This window comes from Pteropus alecto, unplaced genomic scaffold (genome assembly GCF_000325575.1).
Source record: "Pteropus alecto unplaced genomic scaffold, ASM32557v1 scaffold220, whole genome shotgun sequence".
Lineage (NCBI taxonomy): Eukaryota > Metazoa > Chordata > Mammalia > Chiroptera > Pteropodidae > Pteropus > Pteropus alecto.
The window spans coordinates 451,693-469,674 of record NW_006430043.1 but is presented as its reverse complement, the minus strand read 5'-3'; the positions used below and the strand labels follow the sequence as shown (position 1 = coordinate 469,674).

The window sequence follows — 17,982 nt, the reverse complement described above, 5'->3', positions numbered from 1 at the left end:
CCAGACCTTGTTATCCACCCCCACACATACACTTCTTGCCTCTTCCCATTCTTCCTCCTTTTGGGTGGACTCCAAGAACAAACAAGAGTCAACATCAGGCATGGCTGATCAGTGATAGAGACCCCTTTGCTCTTAGCCTTGTCCACCCTCCCACACTGCTCCAGGGACTCTTGAGTTTAGGGAGATCTCAGAAGAGGGGTTGCTTTGCTTAGCTTATCAAGGGGAGGCAGCTGGCTGGAGGGCAGGGTGACCTTGTAGGCAGCTGGGGGGATAGCGTGTGGGGTGAATTCATTATTGATGAGCCCTGCACCCCGGGCTACTAATGAGCCTAGGCCGGCTGCTCTAATTGATGTCAAGAAACTTGAGACCCCCAGATCAGCTTCCCGCCTGCCAGCTGCCTCTCCTGAGCCCCTTCCCCCACCCTGCACCCCCAGCTGCTCTGTTTCCTTCCCAGGGTTTCTTTTCCATCACCAACACAGATAAAGATAGGGCTCAGGCTTCCCAGACCCCTCACCCTCATGTACCTCTGGATCACTCAAGTCTCAGAGATGGGAGGCAGATATGCTCTGGAGGGGCTGGAGGATCTGGAAGGGGAAACAGACCAGAGTCTGAGATTACAGTTCAGGGACAGAGGGGCTAGTGCTAGATTACATCTTTGGCATTTCTTTAAGGAATTCCTTTCTTATATTATGCATCCTCGGGAGAGACCTTGTCACTCTCTGAGACTCAAAGATATAGGAACTACAGCTACACCCATAATGCCAACTCAATACACACAGTCCACTTCTTCTCATTTCCTCCTCACACTAGTCTCAGACCCAGGCCCTGAAGTTTAGCTGATGCCGTTCCGGCCCCTCCCCCAAGAGGGGGAGTACGAGATTTCTTCCTTGAGAATTCCCAGCGCCTGCTTGTACCATGGCTGCTATCCTTGGAAATACTGGGTGGCTCTTTGTCTCCACAGGTCTCTTCCCCCCTATCGGTCCCTCTTCATTTATAGGTTCTGGGAAGAAGTTCCTGAGGTACTTCTTCAAGAAGTCAGATTGGAGTGTGGAGCAGGCTTGGTCTCCCAAGAGAGATATGTTGAGGTGATGCAGGCACTGCTATGCAGGAGCCTAAGTTAATATAATGGCTGTTGTGATGGGGGAAGATAGCGAGGTGAACCTCATACACTCCCTTCCCCAAATCCCCATAAATTCATAGCTATGCTGCCCTCTGGTGGCTGAATTCTGGTCCAGCATGACAAGGCCATCTTTGCTTACAAGCCCATTAGAATTTTAGCATCCCTCTCCTTCCTCTTGGTGCACATTAAGACAGGCCTTATGGACACAGAGGACCCTGAGAGGCTCCTTCATTTAGATTTCTCTACAAAGACCTGACCCTTATGGCATTGGTTAAGGAGTCAGACAAGGCTGAATCTGACTGCTCTCGTATTCACTGTGTGACCTTGGGCAAGTTACATAACTTCTCTGGACCTCAATTTCCTTGTGTAAATGGGGTTAATTGCACCTACTTCACAGAATTATTAACAGAAATTAAGTGAGGTGAGGTATGTATACGATCCACCAGCTTACAATAAGCAATAAAAATGAAACAGAACAATACCCTAACTGATTTCTTCTGATTTAGTTTAGTGGCTTTTTCTCTCAACTTATTTCATTATCCTGATTTAGGGAAGCCCAGGTGAGTCTTCTGGATCATCTTCCCTCACCTTCAACCTGGACCTCTCCCTTTGCATTCTTTCCTATTTTTCAAAGAGAAGAGATTTCTTTCCATTCTCTCTTGGAGGTGTTGGAGACCAGATCTGATAGGGCTGGGTGAAAGGAGTCAAACCCTCCTTTCACTCTTTCTATCTTCTCTTTCACCTAAGAGAAAGGAATCCAAAATCGAGTTCCAGAGTTCCTGGGGGTCATAATCCTGGCTCTCAGTGGAAAGAAGCTGTGAAGACCTACATAGGCTTTTCCTACCCACCAGGCCGTCTGGTTCCAGGATGGGTGTGGAAGGAGTGGGGTAGGACAGATTCCAGCTCTGGTCAGTGGGAGCACCGGGCCGGGTTTATTGCACTTGCAACAGAGTTTAAATAAGTCCCGGGTGTCCGGAGCTGAGGTGAGGGAAGGGTTGGGCAGGGAGAGGAAGGGCAGCGTCAGTGCAGCTGGAGGGCAGAACCCAAATCCTGCAGGCCCAGGACAGTGGGCTCCCCTTTCTCCAGGGGACTGGGAGGGCCTGCCTTTGGCCAGGCTGAGGTTCCAGATGTGTTGCCATCATGGCCCCTTCAGGTCCTGGGCAATTCCTGACTTCTCCCGAGTCAGAGGTGGATTGGGCCTCCAAGCCCAGGTCTGGAGCAGGCTCAAATGTAGTCCTGGATTGCCTGGTTAGGTTACCAAAGTCTGAGTCAGGGTCCCAGATCTATCTCAGGCCCCAGGTTCGATCTGGACCCAGTAGAGTTCTGATTCAACCTTGGAGCTGGTTCTGGGCCAGTGTCGATCCTTGTTTGGGATCTGTCCTGAGCTGGTCCTGGGGCACCATCCACGGTTAGTGTTTTTTATTGGCCCACCAGGGTGAGGCTGTTCAGAGCTGCCAGGTTTCACTCCCCAGGTTCCAGGTTCTTCACTGGAGGCTTCCTGTGGATCTCTGGCAAAGTGGAGGACAGATCTTTGCAGGCTGGAGCTGGACAGAAAGTCCTGGTGGGAAGTCTGGCCCAGAGGACTGGGATTGGATTCCCCAGTTCTGGTTCCAAGTTGTTTTCAGGAAACTATTTCCAAAATGCAAAGGCTGCAGGGAGGCTGGGGCCTCTGTCCCTGGATCTGAATTCCCCCATCCATGAGGAGGGCATGTGTAAACGAGGGTCCTTCACAGTGCATGGGAGTGTGGATCCCCAGCTCCTCACCTCCCGGCTCTGGCCCTTCAAGTATGTCTCTGGGCTGGGGAGAGGAGCTTCTCCCTGGCCCTCAGCACCTTCAGGAAGCACTCAGCCCCCTCCTCGTCAGCAGACTGAGGGTGGGGAGACTGGGCCTTCAGGGTTGGGAGTCTGTGTTCGAGAAACGTCAGGCATCAGAGGTGGCTGGAGGCTTGAGCTGAGCCTTTTCCATGGCGGTGCCATATGGGAGGGAGCGTTTGAAGAATCCGAGCTAATTGGAGGGAGGGAGGGGGAAGGAGGAAGAGTTTAGATACTCTGGCTCTCATCATTCTTCAGATATTATCCTAAGGGGGAATGAAGAGGACACTAGTACTTCCAACCTCCCCATCTTGCAAAAGTGGCCTAAATTCAGGCTATCTTGTCTACCTCTCTAAGAGGTCCAATGGGCCAAGAGGGCTAAAGCTGGGGGTGCTTTGGTATAAGAGGGTCTTTCATCGGTGCCATAAAAATTCCTCCAGTTAAGCCAGGGATAGCAAATACATTTGATCTCAAGTTCTAAGTCTGATTGTGTAGTATTGGCTGCCTCTTGAGGATTCTGAGGCCACTTCTAGGGTATGATCAATTAGTGATGGCTGCCATGGGTATTTAAAGGAAGCGACAGCACAAAAGCCATATATTTGCCACCTATGAGTAACGCTGATTTTGCAAGTATAGGCAAACTTATCAGTTTGAGTCAAGAGACTCTTTTTAAGATAGAGGCTATAGAATGAAGGGAAGAATCCTATAGGCAGGGTCAGGAAGGGATGCATATGGCATGTGGCCACAGGTCGGGACATGTGGCTGGAGAATTGGTCTGTAGGTTGATGTTCAGGATTGTGTTGAGTCAAGGGCAGAACCTGATGAGAGGGTGGCCAAGTCGCCAGTAGGATATGGCTGACCTTGTAGAGGATGTAGATGAGCAGACCTAGGAGTAGGAGGCCAATGAGGATGGCTAGGATAATAATCCACAGTGGGACACCGTGGCTGCCTTCTGCCTTGGTCCACTGCACAGCTGTGGCCACCTAAGGGGCAAGTCAGGAGAGGTCACTGAAAAGTCATTAGTTCTCACCTATACTTGGCTCCTAGTTGCTGCTGGACCTAGATCCACTTCTTACTTCGCATCTTGGGCTAACAGAATTCTGAACTTCAGTATTTGAATTCTTACACTGCATTATTCCTTCACACCTACTAATTCTTTCTCTCCAGAGAATATTCCTTTCCTGACTGGTAAGCTGAGACCTGATAGTTTAGGTCTCAGCTTAAACATCACTTCTTCCAGGAAGCCTTTCCTGATCCTGCAAGGCTGCGTTCAAGTGTGTCTATGATATTTCCCACAAATATCCTGGCACTTGGCATACTGTATTCTCATTGCCCGGTAGATCGTGAACTCTAAGAGTGAAGATGTCCTATCCATCTTGCGTAGTATTATATCCCTAGGACCTAGAACAGTGCCTGGCACATAGTACATGCTCAATAAATATTTGTTACACATATAAATATATATAAGTAAAATAATGAACTTTTTTATTCATACAATTTGTTTCTACTTTAATACTTTAAGAGTGAAATTTAACATTTTATAAATTCTTAATATAATAAAATTCCCTAGTTAAAATTAAAAAAGTATATATATTTGTTATGATAACAAAGCCAGTCCCCACTTATGTCTCAGTCATAGTGACAGGCCCAGCACTCTGAGCCCTCTCTTCCTTGGCCTAGACCTCTGGCCCTGGACTCACCTGAAGTTCCTTTCGGGGAAGTTGCCGAGGCAGGATTCGGTAAGGCATCTTCAGGGCTTCGTACACAGCTTCGCATTGCAGGCTAAATGGCTGGTGCTCCCGCTGTATGTGGAGAACAGGTGTTCAGACACCCCACCCCCACCCCCTTGGGATCTAGAGGACATAGTGCTTCCCATGGTCTGGCTCAGGTTGTGATTTTTCCCTATCGTGGGTTCATTCTCTCCTGAATCTCTATGTCCCTTACATGAGATAATAGATGTGTAACTTAATAGTTATAACTAAATAATGCATAATTAGATGGCTGCATGTCAAAAAATTTTTTTTTTTGAATCATTAATGCGGGTTAAGCACTCAGGACAATGCCTGGCCCATAATGTACACTTAATAAATGACTGTTCTTTACTATTCTTACACCTGCTTGCCTCTCCACTGTGGATTCACCCTCCATCTCTGTTGTTCTATCATTCTGCGCATACTGGTCTCCCTCCAGCCCTCCCACGCCTTCTCTGAATGGGCCGGGAGAGGGAAACCGTCACTCCCAGTATGGCCACTAGGTGGCGCCAAGAACACATAGTCCTGTGTAAACGACGGCAGGAGGGGAGCTGGAGTGCCTGGGTCTTATTCCCCAAAGGAGGTGGTGGTGGCTTGGTCAGTGGAGAAAGGGAAGGTTGGTCCAGGCAGGCCCAAAGGTCCGGAGTCAGGGCTGAGGTAAAGCTCCCCTACCTGCAGGAAGGTCTTGGCCCCAACTCGGAAATGCAGTTGCAGACTTCTGCTCTCTTGCCGATGGAGTGGCCCGAGCTCACAGCGCAGCCTGAAACACTCCACCTCTGGGCATTTCTGAGAAGAAAGGAAGCTTGAACCTGGAGTTCTGCTCTTCTAGTGGCTCTGAGAACCCAACAGGTACTCAACTCTCGGCCTGGACCTCATTCCCAGGATGACTTACCAGGATCTGAGGCCATGAGGAAGCAGGGCTCTGACCTGGAGCTTCTCGTCTTTGCAGCCTGTGGTTCTGGGAACCCTCGGGATCCAACTGGAAGAGGAAAGAGGCTGTTAGCTGCCTCTCATTACCTGTGTCCCAGAGCAGTTTTAACCTGTTCTTTTATCCAACCAACTAACCATGTCGAATGGCAAGGCACCAAGACCGAGTTCAGAAATGAAACAAAACAAAACAAACAAACAACAACAACAACAACAAAATACAGAAACAAATAAGACTTGGACCTTAGAGTTTACAAGGAAGAGATGTGTAAACGAATAATTAGGACCCCGTCCCTGCCTTAGGGCCTTTGCACTGACTGTTCCCTCTTCTTGGAATGCTCTCCCCCAAGTCTTCACAAGCAGGTTCGTCCTTGTCTTTCAGGCTTCAGTTCAATTGTTACCTCAAGAGGTTTTTCCTGATGACTCAAACTGTCTCCAGTCTCCGCACACCCCAGCATGTTAGCACTGCATTTTTATCACTTTTAAGTACCTGTTAATCTCTATTTTTAATTTTTATTATCTATTACACGCCACTAAAATGTAAGCTCCATGAGTGAGTACCTTGTTAGTTTTGTTCGATGTGGTATTTCCTGAGCCTATAACAGGGTTCAGTACAGATACTCATTGAATTAAATGTTGTTAATGAGTAAATAGGCATTGGGGCCCAGGGGAACAGGTCTGAAGGAAGTGGTGCAGAGCTAGACTCTCAGACCATGCCGGAGCAAGAAGGGAGGGATATTTCAGGCAGAAAGATAGAAGTGCAGTGCATAAGGGAACTTTTTTCCTTCCTAGAGCCTTGAGGTATCTGTGGGCCTTTCGATTCCTTCCAGGGGCCTAAGTTTTAGCTTCAAGCACATCCTCATTGGTTCTTACAGGCCACCGGGGACCTTCCCCCAACCCCTCAGCCTTGGTCCCTCCCACATGCCTGTCTCCAGGCCCCTCACCTCCAGGTGCTCTGAGTTGGGGAGGTGACTGGCAGTACAATTGCTGAGTCCTGTAAACTTGGTCATGTAGAGGAGCTGCTGCCCTTCCAGAGTCTTGGGGCAGCTGAGCTCTAGCACGCCCCGGCTAATGGAGCTGGGGCCCAGGTTGATGAGCTGAGGAGAGGAGAGCACGATCATCACTAGAAGGAAGGGAACGGTTCTGCCTGACTGAGATCCTGCGTCACCATGGCCCGCTATACCCTGCTGTAAGTCTCCGATCTCAGGAGTTGAAGAAGAAATCGAAGGGCAGAGATGAAATCCTCTCCAGACAACACTCATGGAGGTGGCTCCATCTTCCCTTCCAAGACACTCAACTGGCCTGTCTCTCCTCTAGCTGTCTTTCTCCCTGACCCTGCTGGGGCTTTTACATGTCACTCTCCCTCCCTCCTCTCTTCCTCTCAGTCCCTCTCATTCTGGCCCCAGCCATCTGTCACTCACACTAGCTCCTCTTTTCCTGTCATTTATTATGGTCCCACCCCTCCGCTCCCTGTCACCTGCCCTGGACCTAGCCCTTCCTGCTTCTATCCCTCCTCACCTCATAGACGTGGTGTACAGCGGGGCCCACGTCCCCCTCCTTCTGAGGCTTGTCTTGGGGGTGCCAGTCGCTCACTGGGAATAGCACTGCTTCAGGCTTGGAGACACTAAGGAGGAGGGTGGTTTAGAAGACAGTGGAATATGCATCCTTTCTTAAAAGTCTGTCTCCCCTCCCAGCGAGGCCCCATTTCGCCTGGCCACTGACCCGTTAAGGGAGACCTGGGCCTGAGCTTCCACTGAGAGCCGGAAGGAAACCACTTCACTCTGCGAGTTGTTGAGATTCTTGCTGTGGGATGGAGAGACTGAGATGGTGCTGGAGCCCAGGCAGGGAGGGTTCCGATGGTCCAGGCCCCGCCCCCAACTCAGCCGCAGCCTGGCCCCACCTGCTCATACCTGAGGATCTGGAAGTCAAATTGGATCGTTTTCTTTGTGTCCCGGAGGTGAGGGACTGTGAACCGAAGGCCACCCCAGAGCTGTGGGAGAGGGAGGGAAGACAGGGCTGTTAGATTGGGCATTTGCCTTACCTCAGTTCCAGCCCTCCTTCTCTATCCCACGACTCCACTCTGGACTGTCCTCTCTGGTCCTCTCTCCCGTCTCAGACTTACACTAGCTCCTGCCTTCATGGGGTTGCCCAGGTCACACACCAGTAGGCGGCTCTGGTTCACCGCAAAGTAGTCGCAGCTCAGGCTGGAGAAGTTCTGGAGATGGGGTGGGTGCAGGTAAGGTTCTGGTGCACCTCTGGCAGGGCTTCCTCCCAAGCTCCACCTGAATCCCCTCTTACCCCTGGGTGTCTGACGAGTCCTGAGTACTCAGCTTCCGGAGGAGCTGTGACCCGAAGCTCAGCCTCATAGGCGCCACCTTCACCCACATTCTGGGCGTGGAAAGTTAAGTTCAGAGAGTTCTTGTCACCCAGGTACACGTGGTTCTGCTCCCTGGAGGGGGCACACAAGGTAAGGGACATTGTGGAATTAATTCCTAAACAAGAACAATGGGCCATAACAATGATGATGATGATGATGATGATGATGATAATAGATACAATTTACTGAGTTCCAACTCTATGGCAGGCACTAGGCTAGACACTTTGTGTAAATTATTTCATATAATCATTCCAAAAGCCAGAGAGACAGATGTTATTTTTTTCCCACTATAAAGATGAAGTAGCTGAAGCTCAGAGAAGTTAAGTAACTTCCCAAGGTCACACAGCTAGCTAGTCTGTCCCTGATGTACTTTTTCAGGTTCCAGGTACTTTCAAGTTCCATATGTCCTGATACAAGACCTTGGCATCTAGAACCCCCTAGCCTGATGTGAGCCTTCACTTACCCAAACACTTCCAGCTGTAAGTCCGGCACACAGATGTTGTCTTCTCCACAGTCCAGCAGGATCTGAGCCTGGGGAGCAGGGCAGCCTTGAAAGGGGGAGTTTAGACTCTCCCCTGGGCTCTGGCATCACCTCCCCCAAGACCCTGCCCCCAGGTGCCCAGGTGTCTCCTCCTGGATTCCTTCTCCCTACCCTTCCCTCACCTTGTCCTCTATGCGGCTCTTGCTCTGGTAATGTAAGACTGGCTGGAGGCCATGGCTGTCCACAGGGGCTTGGGGGTCCAGGGAGAAGTTGAGGGCGATGTGAATTGGGGAGAGTTTGTCTCGGAACTCTGACTCATTCTGGGGCAGGGGAGAGGGTTCACAGAGTCAGGGGACACTGTGGATTTGGTGGCTCTGATCCTCAGCCTCTCACATCTTCTTTTGTCCACTCAGGGCCTTCGAGAATTCAGGTGTCCAAACTTGACCGCATTCACCACTTGAGAGGCCCTAGCAGCCGGTTTGCAGCTCCTCCACCAGAAGGGCCCCCTTCTTCCTCCCTCCAAAGTCCCAAGCCCTTCACTAGAATCTCCCCATCTCTTTACCTTTAGGAAGGGACCCCAATTCTATGTGGCCACCCTCTCCAAGCCGGTCCGTACCCTCTTCTCAAAGCCATACCCTGAGGTAGATCTTCATCTCCCTGCAATCCTCCCGAGCCCCGTTCTGGATGAGCAGGGTCTGGGTCAGGGTTGCCTGTCTGGAGGCTAGGAAGAGCGCTCGCCGTATTCCTCCCTTCTGCTTCTGCCAGTCCAGCTGGAGCTCCACCGTGAAGCCTGCAGCCAGGGATATACGTTAAGGAGAATCTGTCTCTCCCTCCCAATCTATTCAAAGAGAAAGGAGGTGCCCAGGTCCCCAGCCCCTCCATCCCTTGTCCCAGTGCCTGAGAGATTCAGGCAGTGAATCTTTACCGATGGAGTCAGGAACGTGTTTTCCAGAGGCATTGAGGCAGAAGCTAAGGTTGATGCTGGAGGAAGACCAAGAGGAAAGCTGGTGTATCCAATTGGAACAGGTATCCTATCCTCCACCTGTCTCCCAGAGAGACCCTGACTAGGACACCTCCATCTGTCTCCTTCTGCAGACCTGGTCTCCCTGCCCACTCCAAGGCACAGAGTGAAGTATCCCAGACTTGGTCTTGCAATTTCCTAGGCCCCAGCTCACCAAGCCACAGGGTTTCCCTCCAAGCTGCAGCTTCGCTCCTCTGGGTTGAACATAGCGGGGAAGATGGTGAGGGAGGCACTGGCAGACACGATGGGGCGACCCCTGCCAAGAGTGGATGTGGGGTCAACGGAATTAGAACTCCTCTGGAACCTGGGCACAGGAAGCTGATGCCCAAGCCCAGGATCCCAATGTCCTTTATACACTTTCCCAACCTCAGCCCTATTGAAGAATTCCCCAGATCCCACTTCTCCCAGAAGTGCATACCTGTACACCACAGCCTTGTCCACACCAAAGGATCCCACGATCAGATCTGCAAGAAGTTAAGAAAGTACTCCTTACAGCAAACCCCAAGTCAGGGGCCTTCCTTCCTAACCCCCTTGCAGTTTCATTGCTCCAGGCCAAAAGTGAGGGGACAGCGCCATCTGGTGGCACCATCCATAACAGCAGCCAGAACCTTAGAAAAGTGCAGAAGAGGAATTGGAGGTCTGTGACCAGGGAATTCTAAGGTGAAAGGGGCCTCAGGCACAACTCACCAGGGTATCCGTTGCCATCCAAGTCTCGGCCTCCTCGAAGGGCGGAGCCAAAAAAGTGTGGCGTGTGGCCAGCTGCCCATAGGGGCAGCAGAACCTGGGAAGGCTTAGAGCCCAGGCCCCCTACGCCCCCAGGGAACACAAACACCACTCCTTGCTGTGTCTCCCCACCAAAGGGAGCCCCAATGGCCACATCTGCAAGACACACAACACACATCAGTCAGCAGGCCAGGAATCCAGGCGTCCAAATCTTTACCACCAGACCCCAGGACCCGGAATCCTATTTTTCCCATCTGTCATTCCCAGCACTCTAATCTCTTCAAAGCCCCAAGACCTAGACATTGGGTTAAAGTCCACATACCTCCCTGAGAGTCACTGGGGGGTTGAGAATGCCAGCTGATCTGGTTATCTTATTTGCTCTCCTCCCAAACCCCTTCTGGCTTAGGCCCTTGAGTCTTCTTTAGCTCCTTGGGTTCATGGTTACTTACCACCGTAGCCATCCCGGTCCAGGTCCCCCAGGGGTGTCAAGGAGCTTCCAAATCGGCCAAACTCATCATGGCCAGTGAGGGTGAGGGTGGGTGTGGGCTCCATGCCTGTTGGCTGCTGCAGGTAGACATAGACCCTGCCTACCTCCTGAGGCCGCCCATCTGCTGTCCTCTCCATCAGCAACGGAGCCCCCACCAGCAAGTCATCCAGCCTGGGCATAGGGGAAAAATCCAGGCATCCTGACACCCCAATCTCCTACCTCTCCTCCCCAATCCTAGTGCCAGGAAGTCTCATGTATCCTGGATCCCAGGCTCCCTCTCACCCAAGTAAGAAGACCTGATGTCTTCTGGTCTTAGCTCCAGGCTCTCTCCTTGCCCCTGAGCAAGGAGAATGTGGCACAAGTGAGGAGAATCCAGGGGGAAAAGCCTGGAGAAAAACTCTCCTTGCATTTTTCTGTCCCACCCCACTCTTCCCTCCTGGGCATCATGGTGTGCCTTTTGCCACTACTCACCCATCTCCATTGATATCTGAGACAGCCACTGCATAGCCAAAGTAGGAGGCCATCTGGGATGGGGGACAGACGGACAGCTCTGGGTCAGGATTAGGGGTCAATCAACGGGATCAATAGGGGCTACGGGAGGAGGTCAGAGACTCCAGGGAGACTGAGAAGTTGGGCTGAGCTTATTGGGTCAGGACTGGGGCCTGGTTGGCAGAGGGCCAAGCTGGGTTGAGGGTGGGGGTGTCCTCACCTGTTCCCCTGAGAAGTTGTAGAGGGATCGAATATCTGAGCCATTAAGGATGGTGACCTGAGGATGAGGAGATATGCCATTGGCCCCAGACTCCCAGGCTATCCCATGGTTGGAGGGCAAATGGGTACAGGCTACCTAGGAGCAGGTATGCCTCAGTGACGCAGACCACTAATTCCCTCCTGAGCTTTGCCCTCACATTCCCATCTCTATGTCAGTAGCTCGGTCTCACAGCTACTTCATTTTTTTTTTTTTTTTTTTTAATATCACTTGTCCACTACTGTCAGAGTTCATATTTATCTGTTTATTGTCTATCTCTACCTACCAGAACGGAAGATCAATAGGAGCTTGGTTTTGTTCTTTGCTTTCTCCCTAGAGCCTAAAGTAGTGCTTGGTAAGCACTAGACACTTAGTAATTATTAGTTGAATGACTGAATGCACACCGAGGCCTGAGTCATTTCCCATCCTCCAGCCGTCCCAAACCAAACACTCATGTCTCCCCTATGTCCTCCGTAGTGGCTGGCCCCATCAGTCTTTTGACTCCTTGCTCTCTTCCCCACTTTCATGGCTATTACTCTGGTGGGAGCCCTCTCACAGGACTGCTAGAGAGCCAGCCTGCTGGCTGTCTCCCTGCCTCAGGATGTCCCTGTCCTCGCTGTGGCAGATGGACTGATCGCCCTCAAGTAGATCTGGGAGGGACACCACTGGCTCGGAAACCCACGGTGGTTCCCTGCAGCCGCTGCCCAAAGTCTCAACTTCTTGGCTGGTCCTCTGAGGCCCTGGATAACTGGCCCCAACCTATCTGCTTTTGCTCAGCCTTTCCTTATTCTCCTTATCCTCAATCAGCCCACGAGTCTGCTAAACCGGCCTGAATTTTTTTTCTTTTCTTCCGTGTCTTTTTTCATGCTCCTGCCTAAGGATGCCCTCTCAACTCATCTCCACTGATCCTTCACAGAACCTTCTCTGATCCATACCTGCCCTGGAAAGGAGGTTATTCCTTTCCCTAAACTGCTATACCATCTTAAACACTTTTCTGAAATTCATCATAATGCAGAAAGAATGCTGACTTTGGAATAAGACAGATCTAGTTTTAAATCTCTATCCAGCCACTTACCAACAGGGTGATCTTAAATAACTTACTTGGCCTCTTAGAGCTTCAGGTTCCTTGTGTGTCAAATGTGCATGGTAATAACTATCCTCATCAACTTGTTATGAAGAATAGAAATCATGAATGGACAGTGCCTGATGCACCAAGGTTGTATGTACCTTATCTTACATACTCGATTAGAAGCACCTTATGAGATGGGATATGTCTTATTCATCTTCTTATCTCTTACCTTGCCTTAATAAATGTTAATTGCATGAACTCCTATGACATTCTTATCTGTATCCTTTTTAAAGCTTTTGTCATGGTCTAATAATAACAGCTATCAGTTGTACACTGCCTAACAGTTCACTGAGCACTTTCACATGCATTATCTCATTTCATCCTCACAAGAGCCTTGTGAGTTCAGAACTATTATTATCCCATTATAGAGAGAAGAATGAGGCTCAGAGAGGTTAAGTAGGCTCATGGTTTTTACAAAACAAGGCGGAATACGAATAAAAGAACAATTTATCTGGATTAAGTGCTAGACCTTGAACCCAGGTCTGACTCCAGAGCCCGAGCTCTGATCCACTTTTGAACCCTCACAAACTGCCATGCCGTGTGTGTGTGTGTGTGTGTGTGTGTGTGTGTGTGTGTGTGTGTGTGTGTGAGATTAGCCAGGGGCGGGGAGGGGAGAGGAGAAAGAGAGGGTCGGGCTGGGTCTTACATAACCATAGGTGAGGTTCCCTTTGGGCACTCCAGCAACAAAGTCTGCAAAGAGAAGAGAAAGTTGTGGGCTAAGGGTGGGGAAAGGGGAGTCAGAGAAGAATGGTAAGTGTCTCAGTTCCCATGGCCCTGTGGCCGCAGGCCCTGGTCTCCATTTATCCCTTTTCTTGGCCCCAGCCTGGGACACACTCACCTTCTGTGTCATCACCACTGAATTCACCCACGGCCACAGAGTAACCTGGGGGACAGGGCGGGTAGATGTTAGCTTTCCTGCTTTGGGGCCCTGTCTTCCCTGGCCCATCCTCCGATCCCTTTCCCATGCCTTCACAGTCAGCCTGCACGTGACAAATATGGCAGAGGGACTGGGGACGCCTAAGTGAGAGAAGGGAGGCAAGGGCGTGAACAAGGACAGGAGTACCCGAGTTTCCTCCCACTTGCAAACTCACCCAGATAGCTGTCATCATAGATGGAGCTGGCCTGGCGAGTCTGCAGCTGCCCCTGAACGAGGTTGATCAGGTACTCGGGGTAATAGGATTCTGCAATCTGCTCCTGGGTGGCGGACAGGATTTGGCCTGGGGAAGGGGAGGAGGAAGGGATGGACGGAGGAGGGAAGAGAGCGGGGCACTGGGGGATTACTGGGTAGGATTTCAGAAGTCTGGTTCAAGGAAGGGAAGCTTGTGGAAGGTGGTGGGAGAGGACATGTAAGTCTCAAGAAAGGGAGGGAACTGGGGTGGTGATCTCAGGCTGGGAGCAAGGATGAGAGAGAGGCCTTGTGCCAGGAGCCTAAGGGACAGCAGAGGAAGGACTTACCTTGCCAGAAATAACTCCCTGGTCCACCCAGGACCACACGTCCAGTCTGTGGGGGGAAGGAGGTGAGTCTTCATCTGGTCCGGATCCCTCTTTGTTCACCACCCACGACCACCTCCCTCCCAGATCACCTTCTCACCTTGGTAAACTCGGCACTGAAGCCCCCTTGGCAGTAACCCTGTCCCGCTGCCCAGCTGAAATCTGTGAGGGGAGGAGGTGGTGGGAAGGATGCCTGCACACATGGGTCACGCAGGAAAGAAGAAATGGGGGAAGGAGGTGGGGGAGAGAACACGAGGAAGGACCTCCCCGGACACACAGTGAGCATAAAGCTAATAGGGCTGTGGGGACTTGCATAGGGAAGGCAGGCGCAGGCACGTGCCCCCTCTTGCCCTACCTGAGCGGCAAGGTGCGTACTCTAGGATTCGGGTGAAGTTGTCTGTGGAGAGGTAGCAGGTGCCCACGGGATCGCTCAGAGGCTCCTTCTCCGTGCGCCAGCTATACAGTGGAGCGCAGGCCTGGGAAGGTCCGGGAGGAGGGGGCTTCAAGTTTAGTCCAACGGGAACCCCTCTTCCTCTCTCCACTATACCCAACCACTGCCCATTTCCTAGCCACCACCCTCCTGAGCCTGCTGGCCCCTCACCAAGATGGAGGAGCCATGGGCTCGAACTGTTGCTCCAAACCACTGCAAGGACTTGTACTCCACAGGTTCCTCTCCCTCTGGGATGGAGAGTGAGGACTCCAGGATCCGAGATCCTTGGGAAGTGAGAAAGGGGAGTCATGCGGGCAGTGGGCCCTGGCACGGCCTCCACCCTCAGCCTGAGGACACCCAAATACTTGAAAGCCTTGAGTCCCATGACGCACTGGGAGGGAGAGTGGGGAAGGGTCTTTAGACTGCTTCGTGTAGTCTGACTCACCCTTCTCCACACACACACACACGCGCACACATGCACACACACAGTTACATGTGTGCATACACAGAACCTGGGGTTTCTAGAGTTGCCTTCTCCTGGTCCAGCTGGGCCAAGGATGCTCGCGGTGAGGTGAGGGCAGGAGGGTAGTGGGGGAAGAATGGCCATTTCTCCAGCAGGTAACCCTCTGGCTGCACTTCTCTGCACCTAGGCCTGTGTCTTTAAGCACTTTGTTCCTTTCTTGACCTTTCTCACGTCTCTGGATTGCTGTCCCCGTATGTCTCTCTCTCTCTGTGCATCTGTCTGTCTCTCTTTTCCCAAATCCTAGCTCTGTCCTGTAGGACAGCTTTTTTTATTTCTCTGATGCTCATCGGACTCTGTAACCCTCTGGCTGCACTTCTCTGCACCTAGGCCTGTGTCTTTAAGCACTTTGTTCCTTTCTTGACCTTTCTCACGTCTCTGGATTGCTGTCCCCGTATGTCTCTCTCTCTCTGTGCATCTGTCTGTCTCTCTTTTCCCAAATCCTAGCTCTGTCCTGTAGGACAGCTTTTTTTATTTCTCTGATGCTCATCGGACTCTCAGGTTTAAAAAAAAAAAAAAAAAGAGCTCTGCCCTTATCCCCGACTCATGGTCTTCACCTTCCTAGGCTCTCCTCTTTCTCTCCCCTCATTCCAGTCTTTATCTCTGGAGCCAGACTGCTCAACTTCATGTCTTCGCTCCACCATTTATTAGCTGTGTGGCCATGGACAAGTTACTTAACCCCTATTTCCTCACCTATAAAATGGGGACAATACCTCATAAAGGATTCAGTGAGTTAAGATAGGGAAAATGCTTACAACAGTGCTGGGCACAGAGCAATTGCACTTGAAGTGTTACTTGTTATTGTTGTTTATCTCTTGTCTCCATCTCTCTCCCTTTCATCTCTGCATCTACTCCGGATCTTGAGCTCCTTGAAGGCAGTGGCTAAATCATGTTTCAATCCCCTACAGCCCCAGCACAGTGCCTGGCATGCAGAATCACTTAGTCAGTGCTTAGTTAAATGAATCAAATAGTCTGTGTGGCTCTCCCTGTCTTTGTCTGTGTTACTGCCCTGGCCTCCCTGAGTTGTGGGTGATTCAGGGGAAATGAGAGCCACATGTTTCTGAATCATGCCCGCCCTCCTTGGGTTGGGCCGGACTGGGAACGTGGTGTGAGTGCCACAGGGAGCCGCTGCACGGCTGCACAGAGCTGGAGCACCACCAGAGCATCAGAGCGCTGGGCGGGCACGTGGCCAAGGAACTGGGCAGGCTCTACCCCACGCTCCAGGCACCACCCGGGGCTGCCTAGAAGCCGCAGCTCCAACCCCCCCAGGCCCTCCCTGAACTTCCCAGGCCTACCAAGGGGGTTGGTTACCTTTGCTGTCAAACTCAATAGGGGTGCACTGTGCCAGGCTGGTGCCCCAGGGACAGAGGTAGACAGCACCACCCTGCAGCACTCCTGGCTGGCTGGTGTTAGCCTTGGGTGCTCCCACCAGCACACTGACCCTGTGGAAGGGAAAGGAGAGGCAGTTCAGGGTGACTCTTAGCTCTTCTCCGGTCTCCTAAGACAGGAAGGACCCAGGCGTCTGGGCCAGAGGCTGGCTGGGGGTGGGGTAGATGCCCCCCGGGTTGTATTTATATCTCAGAAGATACCACGGATGCCAGAGGCACGGGCTGGAGTCAGGCGGTCCCCATGTGCTGCTGTCACTAACACAACCCCTCCCCTCCTTCTGCCACTCTCTCTCTTCTCCTACCTTCCCCCTGTTATTAAAGAGAGAAAGAGCCAGAGTCAGTTCTGGGAAGGGGAAGAGAGGCCAGAGGTTCCGGCCCCAGCTTCTCCATCTCCCCTATGGACCTGCCAAGATTGGGTGCACAGCCTTGGAACTCAGGGTCCTCTCACCCAGCCTGTACCCTCTTGTCCTAAGCCAAAGCCTTTCTCTGGGCCAAGACCCAGGCGTCCGGCTGCCCAGCCCTGGGGCGTGTAGGAGGAAAATGTGAGTCTCGGAAATCAGGCAGTAGAAGTGGAGAGAGGAACTGGAGGATGGTGAAAACAGATCGTTCTCCTGGGCCTGAGCCTGTGTTCACCCTGGGCTCTGCTGTGGACTTCCCCATCCCGGCCGGGTCTCTGTCTCTCAGGCCTGAGCCCCTTTCCTACACATCATCTCTAGGAGCCTAAATTCGGACCCTGCTCTCCTGGGGGTCTTACTTCTGGACATGGTCCCTCAGTTCTCCCTGAGATGACGAGGAGAGGTTTACCTTTGCTGGGTGTAATAAGTAATGGAGTGGTCACAGTTAAGGTCTTTGGGCAATCTTTCTACCTTTGGCTCTGCCTCAGCCATTCCTGGGTTCCTTGCCTCTGAGGTCTCCACACAGCTGTCAGCCTTCTTGGCTTTCTCCTCCAGATCTCCCATGAGGACTGCATTTGGCATCTGGGGCAGCTGGACCAGGCTCCTGGGCTAATGTCCCTGCCAGTCTTGGCCTCTGCTCTCCTCCCATACCTGCCTCTGACACCGCTTCTCAACTTCTCTGTTCCTCTGTCCCTGTGTGTGACTGCTTGCTCTCTTCGTTGCAGTTTTCGAATCTTCCCTCTCTCTTGATCTCAGATCTTGGGCTTCTCCATCTCTATCGATTTTTGTCCCCTTTCAACTTTCAGCATTCCCAATACTCACACATGCTCTGATTTTAGGATACCTTCTTCAGCCTTTCTTACCAGGAAAAAGTGCCTAAGTCGGGATTATGGCAGAGGTCACCCAAGTGAGGGTGTCTTCCAAGAGGACCCAGTGTGGGAGGGGTCAGAGGGATGGGGTCCAAGAGGAATAGGGAACGCCAGAGGCAGCAGCTCCAAGGGACTGAAGTGGGGCGTGAGGAGTGGTCTAGGAGGGCCAGAGGATGAGAATGGAGGAAGGAGAAGGCCGGGTCCTGAGGAATAGGGGTGGAGGACACCGAGACTGAGAGCTCTTGGAGTGATAGGGGCTTCAGTACCAGCATCAGTTACCCTGGGGAAAGGAAATGTTTACTGCCTGTGGCTTCCT

At 51.8% G+C, this 17,982-nt stretch overlaps 1 protein-coding gene across 1 annotated transcript in view; it reads right to left on the bottom strand.

Annotated features, from left to right (window-relative positions):
• Nucleotides 1–1,608: 1,608 nt before the first annotated feature.
• ITGA5 (integrin subunit alpha 5) overlaps nucleotides 1,609–17,982 on the bottom strand; it is a gene marked incomplete at its 5' end in the record, with an annotated part of 21,121 nt that continues 4,747 nt past the window's right edge. The window contains 29 exons of the mRNA XM_006904594.2: nucleotides 1,609–3,125; nucleotides 3,793–3,915; nucleotides 4,633–4,734; nucleotides 5,356–5,469; nucleotides 5,576–5,662; nucleotides 6,555–6,707; nucleotides 7,129–7,234; nucleotides 7,333–7,413; nucleotides 7,521–7,600; nucleotides 7,733–7,825; nucleotides 7,909–8,059; nucleotides 8,451–8,518; nucleotides 8,651–8,788; nucleotides 9,104–9,258; nucleotides 9,394–9,449; nucleotides 9,644–9,745; nucleotides 9,908–9,953; nucleotides 10,177–10,368; nucleotides 10,662–10,870; nucleotides 11,171–11,223; nucleotides 11,409–11,465; nucleotides 13,220–13,263; nucleotides 13,412–13,456; nucleotides 13,665–13,790; nucleotides 14,029–14,074; nucleotides 14,165–14,226; nucleotides 14,420–14,540; nucleotides 14,666–14,778; nucleotides 16,326–16,456. Coding sequence (XP_006904656.1) covers nucleotides 3,042–3,125; nucleotides 3,793–3,915; nucleotides 4,633–4,734; nucleotides 5,356–5,469; nucleotides 5,576–5,662; nucleotides 6,555–6,707; nucleotides 7,129–7,234; nucleotides 7,333–7,413; nucleotides 7,521–7,600; nucleotides 7,733–7,825; nucleotides 7,909–8,059; nucleotides 8,451–8,518; nucleotides 8,651–8,788; nucleotides 9,104–9,258; nucleotides 9,394–9,449; nucleotides 9,644–9,745; nucleotides 9,908–9,953; nucleotides 10,177–10,368; nucleotides 10,662–10,870; nucleotides 11,171–11,223; nucleotides 11,409–11,465; nucleotides 13,220–13,263; nucleotides 13,412–13,456; nucleotides 13,665–13,790; nucleotides 14,029–14,074; nucleotides 14,165–14,226; nucleotides 14,420–14,540; nucleotides 14,666–14,778; nucleotides 16,326–16,456 — 2,938 coding nt within the window. The remainder of the gene's footprint in view (nucleotides 3,126–3,792; nucleotides 3,916–4,632; nucleotides 4,735–5,355; nucleotides 5,470–5,575; nucleotides 5,663–6,554; nucleotides 6,708–7,128; nucleotides 7,235–7,332; nucleotides 7,414–7,520; nucleotides 7,601–7,732; nucleotides 7,826–7,908; nucleotides 8,060–8,450; nucleotides 8,519–8,650; nucleotides 8,789–9,103; nucleotides 9,259–9,393; nucleotides 9,450–9,643; nucleotides 9,746–9,907; nucleotides 9,954–10,176; nucleotides 10,369–10,661; nucleotides 10,871–11,170; nucleotides 11,224–11,408; nucleotides 11,466–13,219; nucleotides 13,264–13,411; nucleotides 13,457–13,664; nucleotides 13,791–14,028; nucleotides 14,075–14,164; nucleotides 14,227–14,419; nucleotides 14,541–14,665; nucleotides 14,779–16,325; nucleotides 16,457–17,982) is intronic.